The 24,868-nt window shown below is 37.2% G+C and overlaps 1 protein-coding gene across 17 annotated transcripts in view; it reads left to right on the top strand.

The window, feature by feature from the left end:
* The window catches only part of LOC134661654 (protein tramtrack, beta isoform), a 506,900-nt gene that overhangs the window by 276,630 nt on the left and 205,402 nt on the right, over positions 1-24,868 (top strand). Inside the window, exon 5 of one of the 17 annotated variants that reach the window (XM_063518168.1) lies at positions 17,205-17,467. The exons of 15 other annotated variants lie outside the window; for them this stretch is intronic. In XM_063518168.1, coding sequence (XP_063374238.1) covers positions 17,205-17,443 — 239 coding nt within the window. In that variant the 3' untranslated portion in view covers positions 17,444-17,467. Of the gene's footprint in view, positions 1-15,626; positions 15,911-17,204; positions 17,468-24,868 lie in introns of those variants that run through there. One more of the 17 variants, XM_063518036.1, reaches the window with a different exon arrangement.

The following is a 24,868-nucleotide window of genomic DNA, read 5'->3' as shown; positions in this document are numbered from 1 at the left end:
GTACACTACGATGTATGATGTGAGTATGAATGAAGATGTGTTTAGTTATGATATGTGTATACATAGTAAGGGTATGAATACCCAAAAAGAAGGACTGCCTACAAAAAGAGATGAGATCCCATCAAAAACATTACATGTAAAAAGGTGCAAGTCTCGCAACGCTTTTATTACAAAAAAGTTTTGAGATGTAATGTGAAACCAAGTCGGTTATTTTAATCAGTGCCAGGGGGTGTTAAAACCGTATCAATAAGATATCTTTAATTTGTAATACATATAATGACTTGGCAATCGCACTTAATGCTTTACTCGTACCGTACTCGTAAATATGTGTAAGTAATGCTTAAACTGGAATTAGCGCTAGCGTTATGTTCAATTAGAATTATTTTTAATAGGTGAATATGATCCTTATGTCATTATGCAGCCGTGCGATGGCCAAGTCATTATATGTATTTCAAATTAAAGAAATCTTATTGATACGGTTTTAACACCCCCTGGCACTGATTAAAATAACCGACTTGGTTTCACATTACATCTCAAAACTTTTTTGTAGTAAAAGCGTTGCGAGCCTTCACCTTTTTACATGTAATGTTTTTGATGGGATAATAATATATCCTAAAAGCCTAGGTTGATCTATTGACAGTGTCATTTTCTTTTGTGGTAAATAAGTTGAAATTGTTTCTTGTTTAAAACTTGCTAAAAAGGAGAATACTTAAAGATACGAGTATTTTGTTTTAATTTATTTATTTCTGAGTCATGGGTGTTTTATATGTATTTAAGGGTGTCTATTATACGTACAAATGTATATCGTCGCCTAGAACCCATAGTACAAGCTTTGCTTAGTTTTGGGCTAGGTTGATCTGTGTAAGATGTCCCCTAATATGTATTTACTTCATTCTAATTTATTTATTGTTATCTTCTTAGCAATGTCTCGATCTGCTCTTAATTTATCATGCATCGATTACTATTTATGATTCAATTCATGCATATACATAATAGCATAATTTAAGGTTACATGTGTATTATTTTCAGTACTCGTAGTTCAAAACATGAGAGGAAAAGAGACAGCAATAGTTGACGGCTTTACGTTCTGCTGCAGTAAAAGATACAGAAACACAATATCTTGGAAGTGCTCTAAGCATTCAATGTGTAAAAGTCATTTTGTTGCCACAAAGGATGGTCAGATTCTCCGCGCTAGTCTCGATCATAATCATATGGCTGGTAATTTTATCATTCGTGATGGAATTTATATTAAAATCTGAAGTAGAATTTTCTTTTTCGTTTCATCCTATTACGCTCTGGTGGGTTGTGCTAGATTCATAATCTTCCACTGATACCGCGCGGTCCAGGCGGCCTAGCCAAGGTGACAATCGTTATCGCTTTGCTATCGAATAGCTTTGTATCTCTCTATCACTCTTTCATATTAGTGTGACAGTGACAGCTGCGTTTCGTTCGCTACGGAGCGTTAGCGATTGGCATGTTGTCTACGGGACCTGGGCAGTTTGACTAACCACCTCCCACACCATCCTCAATACTGGGTGGGTACCTATACACTCAACTCACCTGGAGTAAAATTGTAAGCTCAAATAAAGATCAACCTTGTATGGATTTTTTTATTATTCATTAGTAGCTTATGTAAGACAATACCAGTAATTACTAAGGAAGCTTCACAATCGTTTCGGTCCAGAGGGTGCCCATTTCAAATCGTCAATAGTCACCAGCGGGCCTAGCCAAGGTTACAATCGCTATCGCTTTGCGATTGAATAGCTTTGTGTCTCTCTATCACTCTTTCATATTAGTGCGACAGTGACAGTTGCGTTACGATCGCTACGGAGCGTAAGCGATTGGCCTGTTAGCCGGCCAGGTCACTCTTACTGAGGAAAGGCTTTACTATTGACTACTGTCAAACTGCTGTTACTGATGAAGGTAACATCCATGTACCTACTCGTACATACGTAATACTTAGAGTGTATCGTAACCTTAATAGTTTTTGCATTACTTTGCAGTGACCATCGTAAAGAATAAAAGAGGAAAAGCGACGGCGATAATTGATAGCTATACATTCGGCCACAACAGAGTGAATAAGCACACAATATCTTGGCATTGTACGAATAGTAAAGTATGTAGAAGCCACTTTCTCGCTACTAAGGATGGTCTTATTCTGCGCGCTTCTTTGAATCATAAACATACGCCTCCTACGTTTGTTATTGGGGAAGGTGTTTTAATAAAAATCTAAATTAATCAAAATCTACTTGATTTTCTCTGAAATAGGTGGGTAAAAATTGATTTCACTGAAGAAGCAAGACTCAAATAATGATGTCTAAATTATTACTTGTATAATATGGATTCTTGGTGAAAATCGTCCTTGAAGTTGAAAATCGTGTCTATTCACCCCGTTTTACGGTATAGAACATAAATGGAACTATAAGTAGACGTCTTTATTCTTCAATTTAAGCATATTACATTCCACTTAAGTATAAATAGCAGAAACTACCACCGGCGTAGTTATTACCGGCCACTAAATGTATTAGATTTTCTTTGCCGAATGTTAAACCAGTTTCTTGGTGTAACATTGGACAAAAATCTACAATGGAGTCCTCATATAGGAACACTGGCTAACAAATTAAGTTCGGCCGCTTACGCCGTGAGGAGAATTAGACAATTGACTAATGTTGAAACAGCTCGCCTTGTTTATTATAGTTATTTTCATAGTGTAATGTCATATGGTATTCTGGTTTGGGGCAAAGCAGCTGACATACAGACTATATTTGTCTTACAAAAGAGAGCCATTCGTTCTATATATAACTTAAGAGCGCATGAATCATTAAGAGAACTTTTCAAAGAAAGAACTTTTCTTTTTAACTGTAGTTTCCCAATACATATATGAAAGTATTATTTATGTTATTAAGAATCTAGACTCCTTCACTAAGAATTCTGATGTCCATAACTTTAACACTAGAAATAAAAATAAGCTTGCTATCAGAAAGTTTCGTGTCCGTAAAGTACAAAAGTCATTCGTTGGGCAATGCATTCGTTTTTATAACAAGTTACCTGAGGATGCTTTAAGATTACCCTTTCCAGCTCTTAAGAATTACTTAAAAAAGTCATTGATGTTGAAAGCTTATTACAGAGTCGAGAACTACTTGACAGACAAACATGCATGGCCCAAACCAGAAACAAATAAAAACTAAAAGCAATTAAAAACATTGTATTATGTATAGAGTTATAGGTGACACAGCTCAGTTAAGAAAGCACATCAATACGTATGTTATGTTGGTAATTCATAACAATCAATCAGATTTATTGTTCTCCCATTTATTTTAATAACTTTATTTTCTTTTCCTTTTGTAAGAATTTGATATGTTTTCTGAAAGAGCTACGTATTTGTATGATTCCATACAAATTGTATTACACCTTATGTGTATAATTGCATGAATTCTATAGTAATTTAAATTGTTTTTGTTTTTAACTTATTTTCTCGTAATGCATGTTAATTATAAGATGTAATTTTTTTTTGAAAAGATGTGTCCCGCGGAGTTTGTTGCCGGTCCCATATTGGGATACCCTCCTCCAATTGAGGGGGGACTTAAATCTTCTCGGGGCAGAGGTGTAGGGTTGGAGCCGGTCTACCTAGCTTTATTTGACGTTCATAAGGGGTGCGTATCATAATGAATACGCACTTTTGGTATAATTTCAGTTTACAAACGTTCAAAACGTATACTAATCTTATGTATAATGCACTAAATATATATTTTCAATAAGTATAACATAAAAATAATATAACATACAATATACATACCGCTGTTTAGTATAACATACAAATAAACTAATTACATTGAATATAACTTTCATTATGCATATAAATAAAAATAATGAATAACATCTCATATAAGTATCTGAACATAACATTAGCCAGTGATCGGAATTGGTAGTGCCATTTCACGGGACTTCGGTGCGTAAGCTTAGTATGGATATACCTTTTCACCCCGAGTTTTCATATTACCTACTTCAATAGGGATGATGACACATGTTGAATTTTATAACAAAATCTTATAGCAAATGAGCAATTTATCATAATAATGTGGAATAAAATACGGAAATGTTACAAAAATACAGGACCAGAAAGTTTCAAAATTTAAGTTTTTTTTAACTTCCAAAAACGATAAAAGTAAGGGTACCATTTGATTCCTTACATTTTATCCAAAAAAATATTGTACAGCAACTATATACATAAACGCAATATTTCACGGACAAAAACGCAATTTTCTTGTTTTGTCCATACTTCAAGATAGGATCTCAATGACCTTGACGTCACGTTCACTTATCCTTTTGTGAGGGGCGTTTCGCGAGTGAAGTGCGACTGTCGGACTTTGACTATAATTTCTGACTTTTGTGTTGCTTTAATGCAATGGGTCCCATATAGACAAATGATCCTAAAAACAAAGCCGATCGATTGATACCATAAATGAACATTAGTCCTGTAGCCTATTAAAGACATACCAAGAAATATTTTCGTGAAAAAATAAGAGTCTTGGAATCCCGAGTCTTATCCATGTTAAGTACAATGTTTGAGGCCATTGACCCCAAATGGCACTACCTATTCCGATCATTGAACATTACTAAAATTATTTGGATAGCTCAGTATTTCATAGGTCATCGAAACCATTCGAAAGTAATTATTGTCGGAAAAGTAGGTTAGGTTAGGTTAGAACTGTGACTCCCCAGAAAAAAAAACTGCTACCAGAAAAGTAGGTTAGGTTAGGTTAGAACTGTGACCCAACAGAGAAAGAAACTGCTACCAGAAAAGTAGGTTAGGTTGAGAAAGAAACTGTTACCAGAAAAGTAGGTTAGGTTAGGTTAGAACTGTTACCCTACAGAAAAAGAAACTGCTACCATAAAAATAGGTTAGGTTAGGTTAAAACTGTGACCCCCCACAGAAAAAACTGCTACCAGAAAAGTAGGTTAGGTTAGGTTAGAACTGTGAACCCTCGGAGAAAGTAACAGCTACCAGAAAAGTAGGTTCAGGTTAGGTTAGAACTGTTACCCCCAGAAAAATAAAAGGTTAGGTTTATTGCGTGGTATTGGTTTTGTATATTATATTATTTCAACGTTATATCTTTTTATACTTATCATAAACGATATTATATGTAAAGTTCATTATACGTCATAAAATTATGGAATTCATTGTTATACGTATCACACGTTATACTTATTGCACGTTATGCCATTCAAAATTATACTAATTGAATTTATATATTCTGAGCAATATATTATAAGTTTGTATACGTTCTATTACTTACCCTTCATAAGCGCATTGTAATTATGCCTACTTGAATAAACTATCTTTTATCTTTATCTTATCTTTTACTACCACTACCCTGCACCACAGCTCGAGATGATACCGGCGCAAGAAACCAGCCGGATTGTTTGTAGGGGTAGAGGGGACGGAGGAGGCCACCAAGGGCACAGCAGTGCCCACCGCCGTGGCAAATAAAGACGCTACCAGGGGTAGGGGGATGATGTTCCTCCAGGCCAATCTACACCACGCCATAGCGGCCACAGCGGTCGTAGAAAAACTCTTCGGCGAAAATGGCCTGGACATCGCCCTCATACAAGAACCATGGATAAACACCAAGTCCATGGTAACAGGACTCAACAGAGCAGGAAAGGTACTAAACTACGAAAAAGGTGCTAAACCGAGAGCCTGCATCGTATTTAACAAAAATATTAACTTCTTGCCTGTTACAGAGCTATGCAGTGAAGATACAGTAGCTGCCTATGTCGATCTCAAAGGGAGAGGAGCACTGAAGGTAATAGTTTGCTCCGCCTAACTGCCCGGAGAGAAGCAAGACCCCACAGAAGAACTGACTAAAGTGCTAGAGTACGCTCAGGCACAAAAGGCGGAACTTATTGTGGGATGTGATGCCAACGCCCACCACACTATCTGGGGGAGCACTGGAATCAATAAAAGAGGTGAGTTACTATCCCAATTTATCTTTACCAATTGTCTGCACTTGTTGAATAAGGGAAACACGCCCACTTTCGTAACCAGAGCTAGGCAAGAAGTATTAGATATAACCTTCGCTACTGAAAAGGCGGCCAGCTGCCTAGCCGACTGGCGTGTCAGTAGTGAAAACTCAATGTCGGACCATAGACATATTTTGTTCAGTGTTAAAGGATCTCTAGATAGGGAACCACTAACGCGTAGAAATCCAAAAGAAACGTCATGGGAAGCCTATAAGGCTGACCTTGAAAACCGTCTAAAGGATGTACCAAAATATGTCAAAACACCAGACTCTCTCAACGTAGCAGTTAACCTAATATCTGAAGGCATACTTAGGGCCTACGAACTAAGCTGTCCGTTGAAAGAGACTAAAACTACTAACACAACAACGTGGTGGAACAAAAGGCTAGAAAACCTCCGTAGGTCCACACGTCGCATATTCAATCACTCGACCACGCCGAATGAGTGGAAAAGGTATGGTAGAGCGCTGACTGAATATAATAAACAAATCAGGAAGGCAAAAAGGAGGTCATGGAGAAGGTTTTGTGAAGAGATTGCCCAAACTCACAAAGGAGCACGAATTCACAAAATACTCTCAAAGACACCGACGAACTATCTCGGTCTTCTTAAAAGACCAGATGGCACTTTTACGAACACAGAAGAGGAAACTCTAGACTTGCTCAGAGGCACCCACTTCCCCGGTTCGTACACAACCAGTAACACACAGTTATGCGCCCAAAGGAATAATCAAATCCACAGGGCACGCAATATCGACTGGAATTTGGCAACTAATATCTTCAGACCAAACAAAATTAAATGGGCATTGGAAAAATTTAAACCATTTAAATCAGCGGGAGAAGACGGAGTGTTTCCAGCGCTTTTACAGCAAGGACAAGACCTCCTCCTCCCGCATCTGGTCAGAATATTCCGAGCAAGTTTCGCGTGGGGAATCATACCAGATCAATGGACTAGGGTCAAGGTACGCTTCATACCAAAAGCAGGGAAAAAGGACTATTCACAACCTAAATCCTTCAGACCTATTAGTCTAACATCGTTTTTACTTAAAACGATGGAAAGAATCATTGACCAGCACATTAGAGCGAAATACCTGGTGGAAAGACCACTTAGTGTAAACCAACATGCTTACCAAAAGGGTAAATCTACGGAGACTGCCCTACTTGACCTGGTTGACAAGGTGCAGAAAACCCTAGAGGAAAAGCAAACCGCTCTATGTGCGTTCCTTGATGTTGAAGGTGCTTTCGACAATACGCCCACAGAGACCATACTCAACGGTATGAAGTCAAAGGGAGTAGACGAAACCACCACCAGATGGGTACATAGCATGCTCTCTAACGGAGTAGCCACTCTGACCCTCCATACTACAGAACATGAATTTTATACCACAAAAGGGTGCCCACAAGGAGGAGTTTTATCCCCACTATTATGGACCCTAGTAGTGGACCAACTTCTTGCAATTATGTCAGGCCAAGACTTTGACACACAAGGATATGCCGACGACCTTGTAGTCATCGTCAAAGGCCCTTGCCTCCACACAATATCCAACTTAATGCAAGGAGCTCTAAACACAATATTCAAATGGTGTAGAGAAAATGAATTGTCCATTAATCCGAGCAAGACTGTACTAGTACCATTCACAAGGAAACGAAAGCTCGAAAAGCTTAAAGAACCAAGACTTAATGGACAAATAATACCATTCTCAGAAGAGGTCAAGTATCTAGGGGTTATTTTCGACCAAAAGTTAACTTGGAACCCTCACCTGAGAAATATTATACAAAAAGCGAAAATGGCCATGTGGTCTTGCTGTCGAATGGCAGGAGCAAGATGGGGCATAAGACCCAATATTGCTATGTGGTTATACACAGCGGTAGTGAGGCCAATTATCACCTACGCCTCCGCAGTCTGGTGTAACAAAACCAACCAAAAGACGGCAATAGAAACTCTAAACAGCCTGCAACGCACGGCTTGTTTAACAGCGACAGGCGCCTTCTCGACTCCGGGGGCGGCCCTAGATGCACTGCTGGACATTATACCACTCCATCTGCAGGTGCAAAAGGAGGCCAAGCAGTGCGTCTACAGAATATGCACGCTAAATAGGCCAAAATGGCGCTCCCAAGCATTAGCCAAACTAAAGGCCTGGGTTTTTGCAAATAAAACCCTTAACATGCCCACTGATGACACGCACACCGAATGTCATTTCACCAAACTGTACACAGTAGAAATACCTCCTAGAGACAAATGGACTAACAACCAAATGTACGTTGAAGAGGGAAGCCACATCTGGTACACGGATGGTTCAAAGAAAGGAAATGATGTAGGATGTGGGATCTATGGTGAGAGACCTAAGCTCAGAGCTAGCGTCAGCATGGGCACAAAGGCCTCAATCTTCCAGGCAGAAGTCTTCGCCATCAACAAATGTGCGGAGATTAACCTGGACAGAAACCTAAGACACCAACATATCTACATCAACTCAGACAGCCAGGCTGCTCTGCTGGCACTAGAATCCCTTGAGTCAAACTCAAAACTAGTCCAGAACTGTAAAACAAACCTAAATGCACTGGCTAACTCCAACAAAGTCACACTTAGATGGGTACCAGGGCACTCCGACATTAACGGAAACGAAGAAGCAGACGAACTTGCAAGAAAGGGCGCAGACACACCCCTGGTCGGCCCAGAACCGTTCTGTGGAATCACAAAACGGGATGCATATTCTCTGCTCAGCGACTTAGAAAAAAAGAGAGCAATCGATTGGTGGAAGTTCGCTAAAGGACAAGTACACTCGAAAGCTCTAATCAAAGGGTTCAACAGCAAAATCGCTAAGGAGCTTCTGGGGCTCAAAAGGCACAAAACTTGCGCGGTGACTAGAATACTGACTGGACACTGTAAGTTGAACAAGCACATGTTTCAAATTGGCAAGAAACAAGATGCGACATGCAGGTTCTGCCAGGAGTCAGAGGAGACTGCAATGCACATTCTCTGTTCCTGTGGACCACTAATGTCAAAAAGAAGTACCTACTTAGGGCGGCATGTATTGCAACCCTATGAGGTACAGAACGTTACGGCCCAAAGCATCTGTAATTTTCTGGATGCAACGGGCATTAGTAATGAACTTTAAAGGGCCGTCACAATAGATCAATACTTGGTCGACGTGACACTCAAAGGCCCGATACCACCCCAATAATAATAATAGTATGGATATACCTTTTCACCCCGAGTTTTCATATTACCTACTTCAATAGGGATGATGACACATGTTGAATTTTATAACAAAATCTTATAGCAAATGAGCAATTTATCATAATAATGTGGAATAAAATACGGAAATGTTACAAAAATACAGGACCAGAAAGTTTCAAAATTTAAGTTTTTTTTAACTTCCAAAAACGATAAAAGTAAGGGTACCATTTGATTCCTTACATTTTATCCAAAAAAATATTGTACAGCAACTATATACATAAACGCAATATTTCACGGACAAAAACGCAATTTTCTTGTTTTGTCCATACTTCAAGATAGGATCTCAATGACCTTGACGTCACGTTCACTTATCCTTTTGTGAGGGGCGTTTCGCGAGTGAAGTGCGACTGTCGGACTTTGACTATAATTTCTGACTTTTGTGTTGCTTTAATGCAATGGGTCCCATAAAGACAAATGATCCTAAAAACAAAGCCGATCGATTGATACCATAAATGAACATTAGTCCTGTAGCCTATTAAAGACATACCAAGAAATATTTTCGTGAAAAAATAAGAGTCTTGGAATCCCGAGTCTTATCCATGTTAAGTACAATGTTTGAGGCCATTGACCCCAAATGGCACTACCTATTCCGATCATTGAACATTACTAAAATTATTTGGATAGCTCAGTATTTCATAGGTCATCGAAACCATTCGAAAGTAATTATTGTCGGAAAAGTAGGTTAGGTTAGGTTAGAACTGTGACTCCCCAGAAAAAAAAACTGCTACCAGAAAAGTAGGTTAGGTTAGGTTAGAACTGTGACCCAACAGAGAAAGAAACTGCTACCAGAAAAGTAGGTTAGGTTGAGAAAGAAACTGTTACCAGAAAAGTAGGTTAGGTTAGGTTAGAACTGTTACCCTACAGAAAAAGAAACTGCTACCATAAAAATAGGTTAGGTTAGGTTAAAACTGTGACCCCCCACAGAAAAAACTGCTACCAGAAAAGTAGGTTAGGTTAGGTTAGAACTGTGAACCCTCGGAGAAAGTAACAGCTACCAGAAAAGTAGGTTCAGGTTAGGTTAGAACTGTTACCCCCAGAAAAATAAAAGGTTAGGTTTATTGCGTGGTATTGGTTTTGTATATTATATTATTTCAACGTTATATCTTTTTATACTTATCATAAACGATATTATATGTAAAGTTCATTATACGTCATAAAATTATGGAATTCATTGTTATACGTATCACACGTTATACTTATTGCACGTTATGCCATTCAAAATTATACTAATTGAATTTATATATTCTGAGCAATATATTATAAGTTTGTATACGTTCTATTACTTACCCTTCATAAGCGCATTGTAATTATGCCTACTTGAATAAACTATCTTTTATCTTTATCTTATCTTTTACTACCACTACCCTGCACCACAGCTCGAGATGATACCGGCGCAAGAAACCAGCCGGATTTTTTGTAAATATTTTTACGAATGTATTTGGGTCTTAAAAAAATTGAGTTTTCAATTTAATTAACTATAAGTGATGAACTGAGAAAAATAAGTTATAAAAAGGTACCTAATCAATGTTTATTACATATTTATTTATGGATTGTTTTACTTAACAGCCATTCTGAGATTAAATGATTCGGTTTAACCACATACCAACCCCTAGTTTTCTGTGTGTAACTAACAATCTAGCGTTATTTTATGGTTGATAAAGAGCATCGCTGGAAATTAATCGTTTTCTGTATTGTTTGCAGTAACCATTGTAAAAAATTTAAGAGGAAAGGAGACGGCTATAGTGAACGGCTTTACTTTTTGCCACGACAAAGTATACAAAGAGAAGATATCTTGGCAGTGCACTCAGAACAACGTTTGTAAGAGCCGGTTCCACTCTACCAAGGATGGACGGATTCTACGCGCCCCTCTTTATCATTGTCATGCGCCCCCGAATTTTATTATTCGAAATGGAGTTATAATCAAACTGTAGATAGGTGGCGATTTTAGCGGGTCTAACGTAAAGTTATTTCGTTATTTTCACCTTATCTGATATTTAGCTGGGACGCCAGCGTTTCATCCGTGACCACAGCTGGTGCAACACAGCTGAAATGTCGAATAAGGTAAAAGTAATTAAATATTATTACGTAAGGCCCATTTAAATCACTGAATAAGTATGTGTAGGTACAAAACGCGAGACTTTAAAGCGTTATGTGTATATTGTGTATGTGGATCGATATTTTTTGCTGTTATTCTAGGTCGTTGTCCAAGTGACAATAGTAGCACAGTTTGTTAGACGAAATCTTTTATCACATTCCACTAACATGCTTAGAAGATGGTCCATTATAGTTATGGTTTATAACAGCCAAAGAAATGCATGTTTCGCAAATTATTATACCATACAATCAGGATTTAAAGTGCAGGAGAAAACCCCTGGACAACTAACCCTAACCACGGCAACGACTGGCACGACTTAAAAAGTTGATTCTCCCTGTTAATACCTTAGGAATTATTATTTATTGAATTAAGACAAAAATAAGGTTTACTTCAACTTTGGTTTGTAAGGCCCACTTGCACTATCCCAATAAACCGGGGTAAGCCGGTTAAACCTGGATTTACCATGGTTACCGGTATAATTTGACGCTGGGTTAACGGTTAAATCGGTTAATCCCGGCTTAGTGGGATGGTGCAAGTGGCGCTTAGAATGATAAGTTTTTATTGATTGATTAAATTTACATCAACTACAAGCCTATCATTGGGCTATCGTTATATTATTAAATGTGTGAATAAATGTAATGTACGTGATATTAGTACCTACCTATTTAATTTTTTAATAGGTACTTATGTATTTAATTTGCCTTAAGTGGATGTATTTTTAAAGTAATATCACAAGGTAATAAACGAATATTCCTTTCTTTAACCTTTTCCACGCCGTGTCAAACACAAAAGCTGTCCCTCAGACGCCACAACATTGAAGTGTCAAAACTGAAGTTGAACTTTATCTATATGCACGTAGGTCGACGTTGCTCTGTGGTCTGTGATCGATTAATCGGTCTTTGGCGTTGAACCTACGGTGCGGATATATCGATCATTTTTTTTTATTTTTTTTTTATTTACACAAAAGGTACATGCTCACAAACAAAATGTATGATATCGCCAAACTGTAACCAGTTTGTTGGCGAATGAAGCGCTCACTTAACTAATCGAATCATGCACCTAAACAAAACAATTAGTACAAAACAATAGCATTTAAACAATAGGTAATCCTTATTATAATCTAAAAACTAACATGCACACATATGCTTAACAAGTTAAATAGGTATCACAATTTCCAAAATTTTAATTTTCTAAAAGGTATGTTTTTAATCTCTTTTTAAGGACCGGCTTATTTAACTTAGGTTTCCCTCTTAACCACCCTATTTCGTTAAACAGTCTAGGCACTAAATATTTATTTAACCTTTTCCCATAATAATTAACCGTCGGAGGCTGTATTTGTTAAATGCTGGCCGTAAGTTATGTACAGATAAAATTTTACAAAGTGGGAATAACTCGCTATAATCATTACACGTTTTTTTTATTTTCCTGTCAACTAAATACTTAACTAATCTGGTTTGCAAATTTTCTACATCCTTTATATAAGTACTAAAGGTCCATTGGCGTCCAAAAGGTTAATAGGCAAAAAGCGTTTTCCCTAGTTAAGACTAGTTTCTTTAAATGAGTGGATTTCATATTAATTTCATTATCAGAGCTGTTTTCTTTGGCATCGTGCTAGACTCTTCTTTACGTCTTTTACATATATTTTTTGTACTTACATAATATTTACGATTTACGATTAAACCATTAAAGAAATGTTTTTTCATTTTTTATACTACTACTATCAGTAAGTGAGAGATTACAGAATTCATTTGAGCAAAGCTGGACAGAGCATAAAAATAGCACTTTTCTTTGTAGTGATCCGGGCTAAAAGTGTAAAAGGACATGAAGTAATGATAGTCAACGGCTTCGCATTTGGCATTCAAAGTGTGAGAGGAGCAAACGTGACTTGGACCTGCAACTTCCACTACCAACGCAAGTGTAGAAGCCACTTGCTCGCGACTAGGGACGGGAAAATCATTCGCGCTACACTCGACCATAACCACGAGGCCAATTCTTTTATCATTCGGAACGGAGTCTACTATAAAATATAAATAAATATGTATATCAGTACTCTGTTGGTTATTTCTAATGTTTAATTAGGTACCGTCATCATCATCATTCTCTTGCCCTTGTCCCATTTTTTTTTCACTTGGGGCGGCGCAGCATGTCTTTCTCTTCCATACCTCTCTGTCACCCGTCATCTCATCATTCACTTGCGTTCGTTTCATATCATCTCTCTCACAGTCCATCCACCTTTTCCTCGGTTTTCCTCTCCTCGTACTTCCCTCCACATTCATTCATAATACCTTACTCGTCACATGACTTTCATCCCTCCGCATCACATGCCCATACCACGCTAGGCGGTTTGCCCTTACTTTTTCTGTTATGGGTGCAACTTTCAGGCTTCCTCTTATATACTCATTCCTTATCCTATCCATTCTCGTCACGCCACACATCCATTTTAACATTCTCATCTCCACTACATACAATCTCTTTTCATCCGTCACCTTTAAGGGTCAACACTCTGATCCATACATGACGATCACCAATTATAATTTTATTTTAGGTAATCTGGGGGCACGGTAGTGCCCCCGCCAAGACGAGCAAAGCGAAGCCCAAGGGCACTACCTACCTTTTCTCGAAGCGCTTCGTCGTTTTTTAGGGTTCCGTACCCAAAGGGTAAAAACGGGACCCTATTACTAAGACTCCGCTGTCCGTCCGTCCGTCCGTCCGTCCGTCCGTCCGTCTGTCACCAGGCTGTATCTCACGAACCGTGATAGCTAGACAGTTGAAATTTTCACAGATGATGTATTTCTGTTGCCGCTATAACAACAAATACTAAAAACAGAATAAAATAAAGATTTAAGTGGGGCTCCCATACAACAAACGTGATTTTTGACCGAAGTTAAGCAACGTCGGGCGGGGTCAGTACTTGGATGGGTGACCGTTTTTTTGCTTGGTTTGCTCTATTTTTTGTTGATGGTGCGGAACCCTCCGTGCGCGAGTCCGACTCGCACTTGGCCGGTTTTTTTTTAACCCTCTTAACTTGGGTTTGGATTATACCAGATAAACAAAACTCTCGGGATATGATGTCAATAGTGGACTTATTAAGCATAAAAAATTTCAATTGCATAGCTCTTATACTTGGATTTTATTAATGTCTAAAAAAACCCCGATTTCGTCACTGATTCACTCACTGTTGATCATCAAAACCTCTAGGGTACTTCCTGAAGTCCTAGGAAGCTGAAATTTGGTATGTGAGATAGTATTAGTCCACAAACAACAAAATAATTCAAAAACTTGAAATTATTAGCCCCTAAGGGGGTAAAAAGGGGGGCGGAATTTTGTATGGGAAATCGATAACCGCGGAACCGATTTAGTTGAAATTTGATATGTAGATAGTTATTGTTATGGGGAAGGATATAAAATAGTTACAACCCCAAAATCACCCCGTAAGGGTGAAAAGGGGTGGTAAAAGGCATTAGGGGAAAAAGGGGGTTGAAGTTTGTATGGGGAATCAGTAAAAAAATCAGATTGTATATAAAAGATGCCCCCCAAGTACGTATTTCAGGATTTTTAATAGTAAATCACCCGCAACCCTTTAAATCAGAAGATTGTCATAAGCAACTTACAAAAAGATGTGAAATCGCACCAAAAACATTTTCATGTAAAATGTTGCCAAGACGAAACCATAAGGCTCGCACTGACAGAAAGTTATCAGATATCTTGTAGAGCCAAGCTTCTAACTCTACAGGCCCTACCTTCACAGACTCTACACCTTAGTCAAAATATGTGGCTTGGCCGTTTCATTATTACAAAAACTATTTTATAATAAAAAATAATTAATAGTGAATACATATTTCACCTTACGCCCATGTGACGAAGCGGTCACATGGGCGTATATTAACCTACCTAACCTACCTACTTCAGATAGCATATTTTAGATCAAGCAAGGTTGAGTATCTGTCAACGTCGACCAATTCATTAAACGGTAAATATAATGTCTAAATCTGTTTTTATTTATTGTCTATTCAATAATACAAATCTAACCTCATAGTATTTCAACTCTTTCTTTTTGCCAATAGGTAATTTTGAAAATCGCTAATTTATACTAAACCAGTTAAGCATTTAATTTTTTATCAACACTTAATCTACTGCAATGCTTATCAAGGTATCTTGCTTACTGTTGCTACAGTAGACGGTGCTACTAGTTGAGTAAATATATGCATTTTTTAAAATTTACTTGCAATCGAAGTTACTTGCGACTTACTTTAAATTGCATAAATTGATTTCCAGTGACATACGTCAAAACCAAAAAAGGGAAGGATATAGCGATAGTCAACGGGTTCTCCTTTTGCATCATCCATAATCCGAGTAACTTTAACGTGTCGTGGAGGTGCACAGAATACAAGAGCAACTGTAAGAGCCGATTTCTCGCTACTAAAAAAGAAGGGCGAATAGTTAAACCATACTTTCATTTCGATCACAATCATGTGGCGCCACCATTTGTTTTAAGAAATGGGGTTTATTCTACTGTATAAGATAAGTGTTCGCTTTGTGTCGAAAGTAATAGTTTTGTCTGGATTAGTATGAAATGCTATGTTACCATTTTGACCATAATAACTCGTTTAATAAAGGTACCCACATTACGAACCTGCCGGCAGAACCTATACGGCGAATGGTTGTGATATGGTACGCATTCTGTAACTATTGTTTTATTTACCAAGCTATCCCTTTTTGTAATTACTTCTCTACTTTTTGATTACAGACTGATTAGCAATTTCAGTTTTTTTTGTGAGTTAGTAAGTCGGTTTAATATTTAACAAATTAAATATGTACCTACGGTTAAAATAAGTACACTATAATTTAAAATAATAATAATTTTGCAAGCTAAATTAGACTGACTTTCCATTATTCAATTGAACTTGTTTTTTTTTTTGACAATAAAGTTTTAATAACTAACCTGCTTTATTTTGTTCCAGTGAAATGGGCCAAAACCATGCACGGGAAAGACATAGCGGTCATAAACAGTTACGCGTTTACCATTAACCACGTGTCGAACAGGAACAAGTCTTGGAGGTGTGTCAACTATTGGAACAGGTGTAAGAGCCATTTCCTCGCGACCAAGGACGGACTGATACTGCGAACACATCTGGAGCATAACCATGCGGCGCCTTCGTTTATTATACGAAATGGAGTTTATGTTAAAGTCTGATCTAGTATATTTGATTAATTTACTAATTTAGTGCAATATTAGTAAAAGTGTATCCATTGATAAGTCATGCGTTACTTTTATAACTACCACGGGACTTAATCGCGTAAGACTTACGTTTATTTATGGCTACTATACGTTTCGAACGTGACGTTACGTTCGTGGTCACAGGCAGACTGGCGAGGAGGCTTTATACCATGCTTGTACGCTAGGGTTGTCTTTGCCTACACATAACACTCACGACATCCGATGGTATGAGATGGGATGTTTTTTCACCTTTACATTTGCTAATCACTGGATTCCACGAAGTCATGCTATGCCACGCCTCGGCTAGGTTAGCCAGACTTCAATTTAAAATAGAAAATAGATTTTTCTAAAGCGTATACGAAGATTTGCTGTCGGCATTATAAATTACATTTCACTTATGGTTACTATAACAAAACCATTTTTGTAAATATATAAGTATTTATATTTTTTGCAATATTGAGCCAACATGCAATAAGATGATACAATATTTAAATAATAGAGCAAAATTTTGTTGTAAAATGTAAATACACAATAACTAAAAATGCGATTGTTGTATTGTATTGTTAAAAATACACCTTAAACCTGTTTGTAATTTTAGTCTGTACCCATTATTTTACTTTAATATTTAATTCCAGTAATTTGGCTTAAAACTGTAAAAGGAAAGGACACAGCAGTCATCAACGGCTTCCCATATTGCATCAACACCGTCAGTAATAAGAACGTGTCTTGGAAATGCACGCTGTACGGCGCCAACCGGTGGTGTAAGAGCCACTTCCTTGCCACTAAGGATAGAAGAATTATTCGTGCTAATCTCGAACATAACCATAATGCTCCGGCGTATATTATACGCAATGGAATTTATATCAAAGTGTAATCTTATAAGTACAGAAATTAATAGAATCATCAGTCAATCAATGCTTCAACTTGATGAAGCAGCACTTAAAAATACCTACACATAATTTATACGTCAAGTACCTGAGTCTAATTTTGTTCTGCAATCTTTTGAATAACTTCTTTTATTAAGTAAGTACATGTACTATCAGATCATTAAGAATCCTTTTTATTTAACCGATTTACCAAGAGAAAACTATCGCTTTTTAATTTTCTTATAATAATTTGAATTACATTTATGTGTTACATACCTACAATTTAGTTTTCTTTAATGTCAGTGTCGGATCAATTCATTACTTTCGTTTATTGTAAATAAATTTGTTATTAGTAATCATTAAAAACAGAAATCCTCCTTTCTTGATGCGATTTCTATATACTCGTAATACCTATCAGTCTTATTCTATTCTCCTCGGCAGCCTAATACGACACGACGTTGAGTTTTACTTTTACTTGATCCATGCATTCTTTGTCTCCTGTTCTTCTTGCTTACTTCACCGCTCCCTGTATTGTGTATTACAGGTAATGAACATAGGTGTTGTAAACAATTTTATAACTAAAAAAAATCTAATGTTTTGCTAATTATTTTTTCAGTGGTTTGGACAAGAAACATGAGAGGAAATGATATAGCAATCGTGGATGGTTTCCCATTCTGTAAAAATGGCAAGACCAGCATAAAAAGCCAGATGGTATCAATGCGGTGCACCCAATATTGGACTAGGACACGATGTATGAGTCATTTTCTCGCTAGAAGGGGAGGAAAAATGCTCCGCGGAAGTATCGATCATAATCATGTGGCTCCTTCATTTACTGTGAGAAATGGCATTTATATTAAAGTGTAATTACAATAAAAAGTTTTTTGGTGTTTTTTAGTGACTGTTATTCGTTATTACCGACTATAGGTAATTCAATACTTACAGAACTACTCGTACCATCGCCCACACTGTTAACTGTACATCGGTAAAATTATTGATAGGGAATGATAACTTTAAATAATGATTTATATTTTCAGTGATCTGGGCCAAAACGAAGAAAGGAAAGGACACTGTGATTATCAACGGTTTTTCTTTCTGCATCAACACCTACAGTGTGAACGTATCTTGGAAGTGCACATACAGCAGCATGGGTTGCAAGAGTCGTATGCTGTCTACACCGGACCGGACGATCATTCGCGCCAACCTCGACCACAACCATGCGGCACCTGCGTTTGTTATTAGAGATGGAATTTTTATAAAACTATGACTTAGCTCTCTAACTTTATTTAAGCATAGAGAAAAAAATACATGGAGTGCTCACTCCATACATCAGTTTTAGTGCCAAAAAGACTATTAGCATCTAGCATCGAGTAGCGGAACTATCAGTACTGCTACTTGACAATAGATGTAGCACCGACCGGAAAGTCTTATGCTGTTGAGATAAGACTTTCCGGTCGGTACTACATCTATTGTCAAGTAGCAGTACTGATAGTTCCGCTACTCGATGCTAGATGTAGACACTGAAATTAATAGTCTGAACTGATGTATGGAGTGAGCACTCTTGTCTTTATTTCTCTATGATTTAAGTTAGTTTTTATTTTATGCGAATATCCGTTACCGGTTACCGACATTGCTCAGCGAATTAACAAGCTGAAGTGGCAGTAAGCAGGCCATATATGCCGAAGAACCGATGGCTGCTGGGGCAGACTGGTTCTCGAGTGAAGACGACGGGACGGCACACGCAGTGCTTGTTGCTTTGTAACTAGGTGGGGCGATTATATCCGGAAAGCAGCAAGCTGTGATTGGAAGAGGAGAGCTGAGGATCGATTTCAGTGACGTGTCATGGAAGATTGTCCAGCAGTGGAGCGATTTAGGGCTCATTTAGACGGCACGCGAACTCGTATACGATTTTAGTTATACTGCGGACTATTGAGGTTACATCAATTCAGCCGACCGATCAAATGACGCAATGTAATGAAACTCGCATGCGAGTTCTCGCACCGTCTAAATAAGCCCTAAGGCTGATGATGATGAGTTATTTTATTAAGTTCATTTATATCAGTTGTTGTCATTTGAGGTAGATATGCAATAAAGTGTTATTGTATTCGATATGCAATTTACTTGAAGTGGATACTTTATTCTAGTTATAATTATCATGTCTCAAAATCTTTGACATTATTTCGTGATTCTCATAAAAGTAATTGATTATTGTAATTCTTATTGCATTTTAATTATCAATTACTTACCTATTAAATATGTTGACTTGACTTATTATTTGTGTGTTTTGTTAAATAACATCTAGAAAATGACAATTTTATGACAGTGCAAATACCTGTAATGATAATTTTAATCGTAAGGTATCTATTACCTATTAATTTGTTTTTTTACACTGAAGTCTTCGTCAACACTTTTTCACTATGTTTACCCATATATTTTTAGTTACCCGAGCTAAAAACCTCAGAGGAAAGGATATTGCGATCATCAAAGGTTTTACGTTCTACGGTACCACTAAAAATGAAAGAAATGTATCTTGGAGATGCACAGTAGGGAGACGGTGTAAGAGCCATTTCCTGGCCACCCGCGAGGGGAAAATTATACGAGGCAGATTCGAACACAGCCATGAAGCTCCGCCGTTCATTATACGAGAAGGACATTATGTCAGACTGTAGGTAAATTTTGGAAGCGTTCAACAAGCTGTATTAAACTAATTGTGTATATAGCAGCAACATTGTCACAATGCTTCTAAATAAAGGAAAAGTAGGCTAGGCGTCTCCCGAAGGCACATATTAAGCATACGGTGGAAATATTTTCTGTCGGCGGGTAAGCTTATACCCTAGCTCAGGCGGTAGAAGGGCGGGTTGAGGGGCTACCGCGAAACCCGAAATTCGCAAATTGCGGGGACCTTTATCTTTTACTCCAATGAAAGCGTAATTAGAGTGACAGAGAAAAATGCCCGCAATTTGCGAAAAACTGTTTTTGCGGTAGCCCCTCTGGCCCGGAGTCGCGAATTCGAGTGTCGCCCTATACAAGAAATCTTTCTACTTTTGCATTATTTCCAAGCATTGAGCCGTGATTGAACCGTGTACCACGTATTGTGCCCAAATGCATGTTTTGTAAAGTATAAATGTTAAATTTTTATTTGTTGTTTTATTTCAGCCTATTCCTTGATATCTCAATAATTAATTCTTCACTATCTTTATTTCCCATTTAATTTAGTGATCTAGTCCTAAAACGTGAAAGGAAAGGAGACTAAGATCCTTCAAAAATCATACAATCTAGTCGTCTTCTGTTTTCTTGACCTACTTGAACTAAAATTTGTTATTATTTTTCAGTTTTCTGGACCAGAAACAGAAAAGGCAAGGAGACTGCGATCATCAACGGCTTTACGTTCTACATGAATACTGTTAATGGAAAAAACGTGAATTGGCGATGCACAACAGGAAGAAAGTGTAAAAGTCGGTTCCTCGCTACCAGGGACGGAACCATAATTCGAGCTAACCTAGAACATAGTCATGAGGTCCCAGCGTTCATTATACGAGATGGAGTTTACATTAGGCTATAAATCTGCGAATTTTCCAAGTATATATTAATTGTATTTCAGTTAATATATACTTGGAATATGTCCACAAATGTTTTATTAGTTAAGTATTTTACTCTGAGCTAGCCACAGGTAAACGCAAGGCTGGTGGGCAGTATTTACGCTACAGGGATGTCTTGAAACGCCACCTTTTGGCCACCGGCATATCATGCGAGTCGTGGGAGGAGCTTGCAACACGGAGATCGGACTGGCGGACTGCTGTCAATACGGGTCTTGATATCTTCGAACACACCCGACTTGAAGATCTTGACGCCAAACGCCAGCTCCGAAAATCTCGGCCCAAGCCCTCCTACAATTACACATACAACGCATCTGGGCAGCTCTACTGTGCTTTATGTTGTCGCACTTTCAAAACCAAATTTGGTTTTGCGAGCCACGCTCGCGCTCATGCACGTAATAGTTAAGACCCTTTTTTTTGTTCTACATATTTGTCAGGATGTCGCCGTCGACGGATACGTCTGGGAGGACATCATCATCATTATGATTTTGCTACTGCTATCTGCTGTTTAATTTAATTTTAAAATTATTATTTGTCTGTATTTCCTTATCTCGGGACCTAATTCTAGATAAGTTAGTTTATTTTTTTTAATGAACTATTACTTCTAACTTCTAACCTATGTATGTATTCACAAATATCTCAATAAATGATCTTATTCTAAAATCGTTCATTGTTATTTCTTGACTACGAGTACTTAAGTTAATTTTACATTTATTTGAGTGAACCGGATCTAAAACGTAAAATGATACCTTCACGAGACGACATTTTCTTTTTGCTCTTTTTTGTTAATCTTGCTCGTTCACTTTAGTAATTAATACCTAGAATCCGTCTTAGCTAACTATGCACCGACTTTGTGGTGACAAAGTGTGAAAATGCTATAAATTATTGGTTGGTATTTTCTATGTTTTTTTAGTAATCTGGGCCAAAAACGTGAAAGGAAGAGAGACTGCAATCGTCAATGGTTTCACGTTCTACCTCAACAATGTTAACAAAAGAAACGTATCTTGGAGATGTACGCAGGGCAGCAGAAAAAGGTGTCCAAGCCGTTTCCTTGCCACACCGGGCCGAAGAATAATCCGTGCCAATCTCTGCCACAACCATGCGGCACCAACGTACATTATACGTGATGGTGTTTATATCAGTATATAACTCGGTTTTATATATATTATTATACAATACAATATGAATCCTCTTTATTGCACAACCTCGATAAAACATTTACAGAGAGACACACATAATACATGAAGACAGGCAACAACAGGCGGTCAGGCAGGCCGACATTTTAATCAATTATAAATCTTACTTAATGTCTTTCGTAGTGTACCTATAGAATGAAAACTTGAATTGGGTAGTTTTACTTTTCTTACATAAGTAATTTTAACTTGTATTTCAGTGATCTGGGCCACAAATAAAAAAGGAAAGGAGACAGTTATTATCAACGGATTTTCGTTCTGCATCAATAATATGAATAAAATAAACGTATCTTGGAGATGCACCGCAGGACAAAAGTGTAAAAGCCATTTCCTGGCCACCAGGGACAGGAGAATAATTCGCGCCCATCTGGATCACAGTCATGCGGCCCCTACGTTTTTTATACGAGATGGAGTTTACTATAAACTATGACATTATTTAAGTAATAATGTCTTCATTTGTATGTAAGCAGGTTAAAATCAATTAAAATATTACGCTTTTAACAATTTTTCATTTTAAAGTATGGCTATCTTTAAAGGATGTGTATTTGAATTCATCCAACATGGCATTTATTACTAGTATGTATAATATAATGCGTCTAATTTGTTGTACTCATCTAATGATTCGTGTATTGTAAAATTAATTATTAAAATTGCATAGGTATGCGAATTATTCATATTTTTTTATTGTGGCAGAATTCAAACACGTCAACATTTAATTTACATACAAGCAAAAAAAATACATTAACAATTTGGACCCGGCATGGCTCAGAACAGGTTTTAGTTCTTAAGTTTTGTACGTATTTATATTACTGAAATAAATGTTTTCTTTTTCTACATAAATAAAGACATTGTTGAATTAAACTGTTACTTTTCGTCAAAGTAGTATACTCGTACACTTCGAGTAAACACTTCGGTAGTTATTTTTTTAATCATAATCACTTGTATTTTAGTGATCTGGGCCACAAACATGAAAGGAAAGGAGACGGTCGTCATCAACGGCTACTCGTTCTGCGTCAACACCACTAGTAGGATTACGGTATCTTGGAAATGCACGCAATATAACAGCAGAACAAAGTGCAGGAGCACTTTTCTAGCCACAAGGAACAGGGAAATAATTCGCGCCTACCTCGAACACAATCATGTTGCCCCTGCGTTTATTATTCGTGATGGGATTTACATTAAAACGTAACCAATTGGTACTAAACATTTTTATTTGCTTAATTAATATATGTATATCCCTTTTTATGTGTATAATTTTAAGAATTGTTTTTTTTTTTAGAATGAACATGTTGAAGTTGGGTTACTCGTAGTCATACCTGATGAAGCTTACCTATTTTAAAGGGTACTTCATTACTAAACGTTTTAAGATTTTTAAGTATTACTGCATGTGTTAATTTACATTCACTTAATTTTTCTTACAGTTGCCCAAAATTTTCCTTTTGTTTATTATAAGATACTTTCTTTATTTTAAGAATTGATTTTACATTCGAACACAATCATGTTGTGGTATTCATGATAGAGTTTATATTAAAGTGTGATTCATTGCTAAACGTTTTTATTACCGTCCTAACCCGTTGTATTTTTGTTTATTTCCTTAAAAAAATAATAGCACATAACCTTTTTAATGTTTATTTTGTGTATTGTTTTATTTTTGTAATTTATTATTTTCGGGTTTTTTTAGTGATTTGGACGAAAAATACAAATGGGAAAGACATAGTGGTCCTCGATGGGTTTGCGTTTAGCCTCAATAATGTAAATAAGATAAACATATCTTGGCGTTGCTCTCAGTATTACACCAAAAGGTGTAAAAGCCATTTCCTGGCCACCCAGGATGGGACAATAATCCGTGCCTTTCTGGAGCATAACCATGCGGCACCTTCTTTTGTTATACGTGATGGAATGTATATCAAAATATGACGTACCTATGCATTTTATTTATATGTTTTTTTTGTGAATAAAGATCATTCGTGCGGATGTTTGTTTGCTGTATAATATAAATATTATTGTAATTTTTGTGTATTTTTTCCATATGCCATTTCCACGTTTGCAAACTTATCATTAAACACTTTAACAGTATATTTATTTTTTCGTGTTTTCCAGTCATTTGGACGAAGAATATTAGAGGAAAGGAAATAGTGATTATCGACGGGTATACTTTCTGCATCAATACAATAACTAACAAAAACATATCTTGGAAATGCACTCAGTATAGCAACAACAACATAAGATGTAAGAGCCATTTCCTTGCCAGCAGGGACAGAAGGATAATACGTGCTCGCCTTGACCACAACCATGTGGCACCCGCGTATGTCATACGTAACGGGATTTATATCAAAATGAAGTATACTTTTTAATAGCTTTCATTTGGTACCCATATTGCTATAGGAAGAAAAAATACAGTCACCCCACCCCTTTTTTTATCTGCGGGCGCAATTTGCAAAATTTATATAGCCTATGTCACTACCACAATTCTGGCGAATTCAGAGTCATATATATTTATCTTTTACTTTTTTATGTGAAATAAAGTTCTATAGTTTATTTTTATTTATTTTTCTCCATGTCAATATTCAGAGGAAAATTTGGTGTACGTTTGTATGGAGAAGCGGTCGTCTGGGTCGTTCACTTTCCTCTTAGGAACACAAAGGCA

This window comes from Cydia amplana, chromosome 2 (genome assembly GCF_948474715.1).
Source record: "Cydia amplana chromosome 2, ilCydAmpl1.1, whole genome shotgun sequence".
In the NCBI taxonomy this organism is placed as follows: domain Eukaryota; kingdom Metazoa; phylum Arthropoda; class Insecta; order Lepidoptera; family Tortricidae; genus Cydia; species Cydia amplana.
The sequence above is the reverse complement of the archived record's forward strand: the minus strand, read 5'-3'. Positions and strand labels throughout refer to the sequence as shown.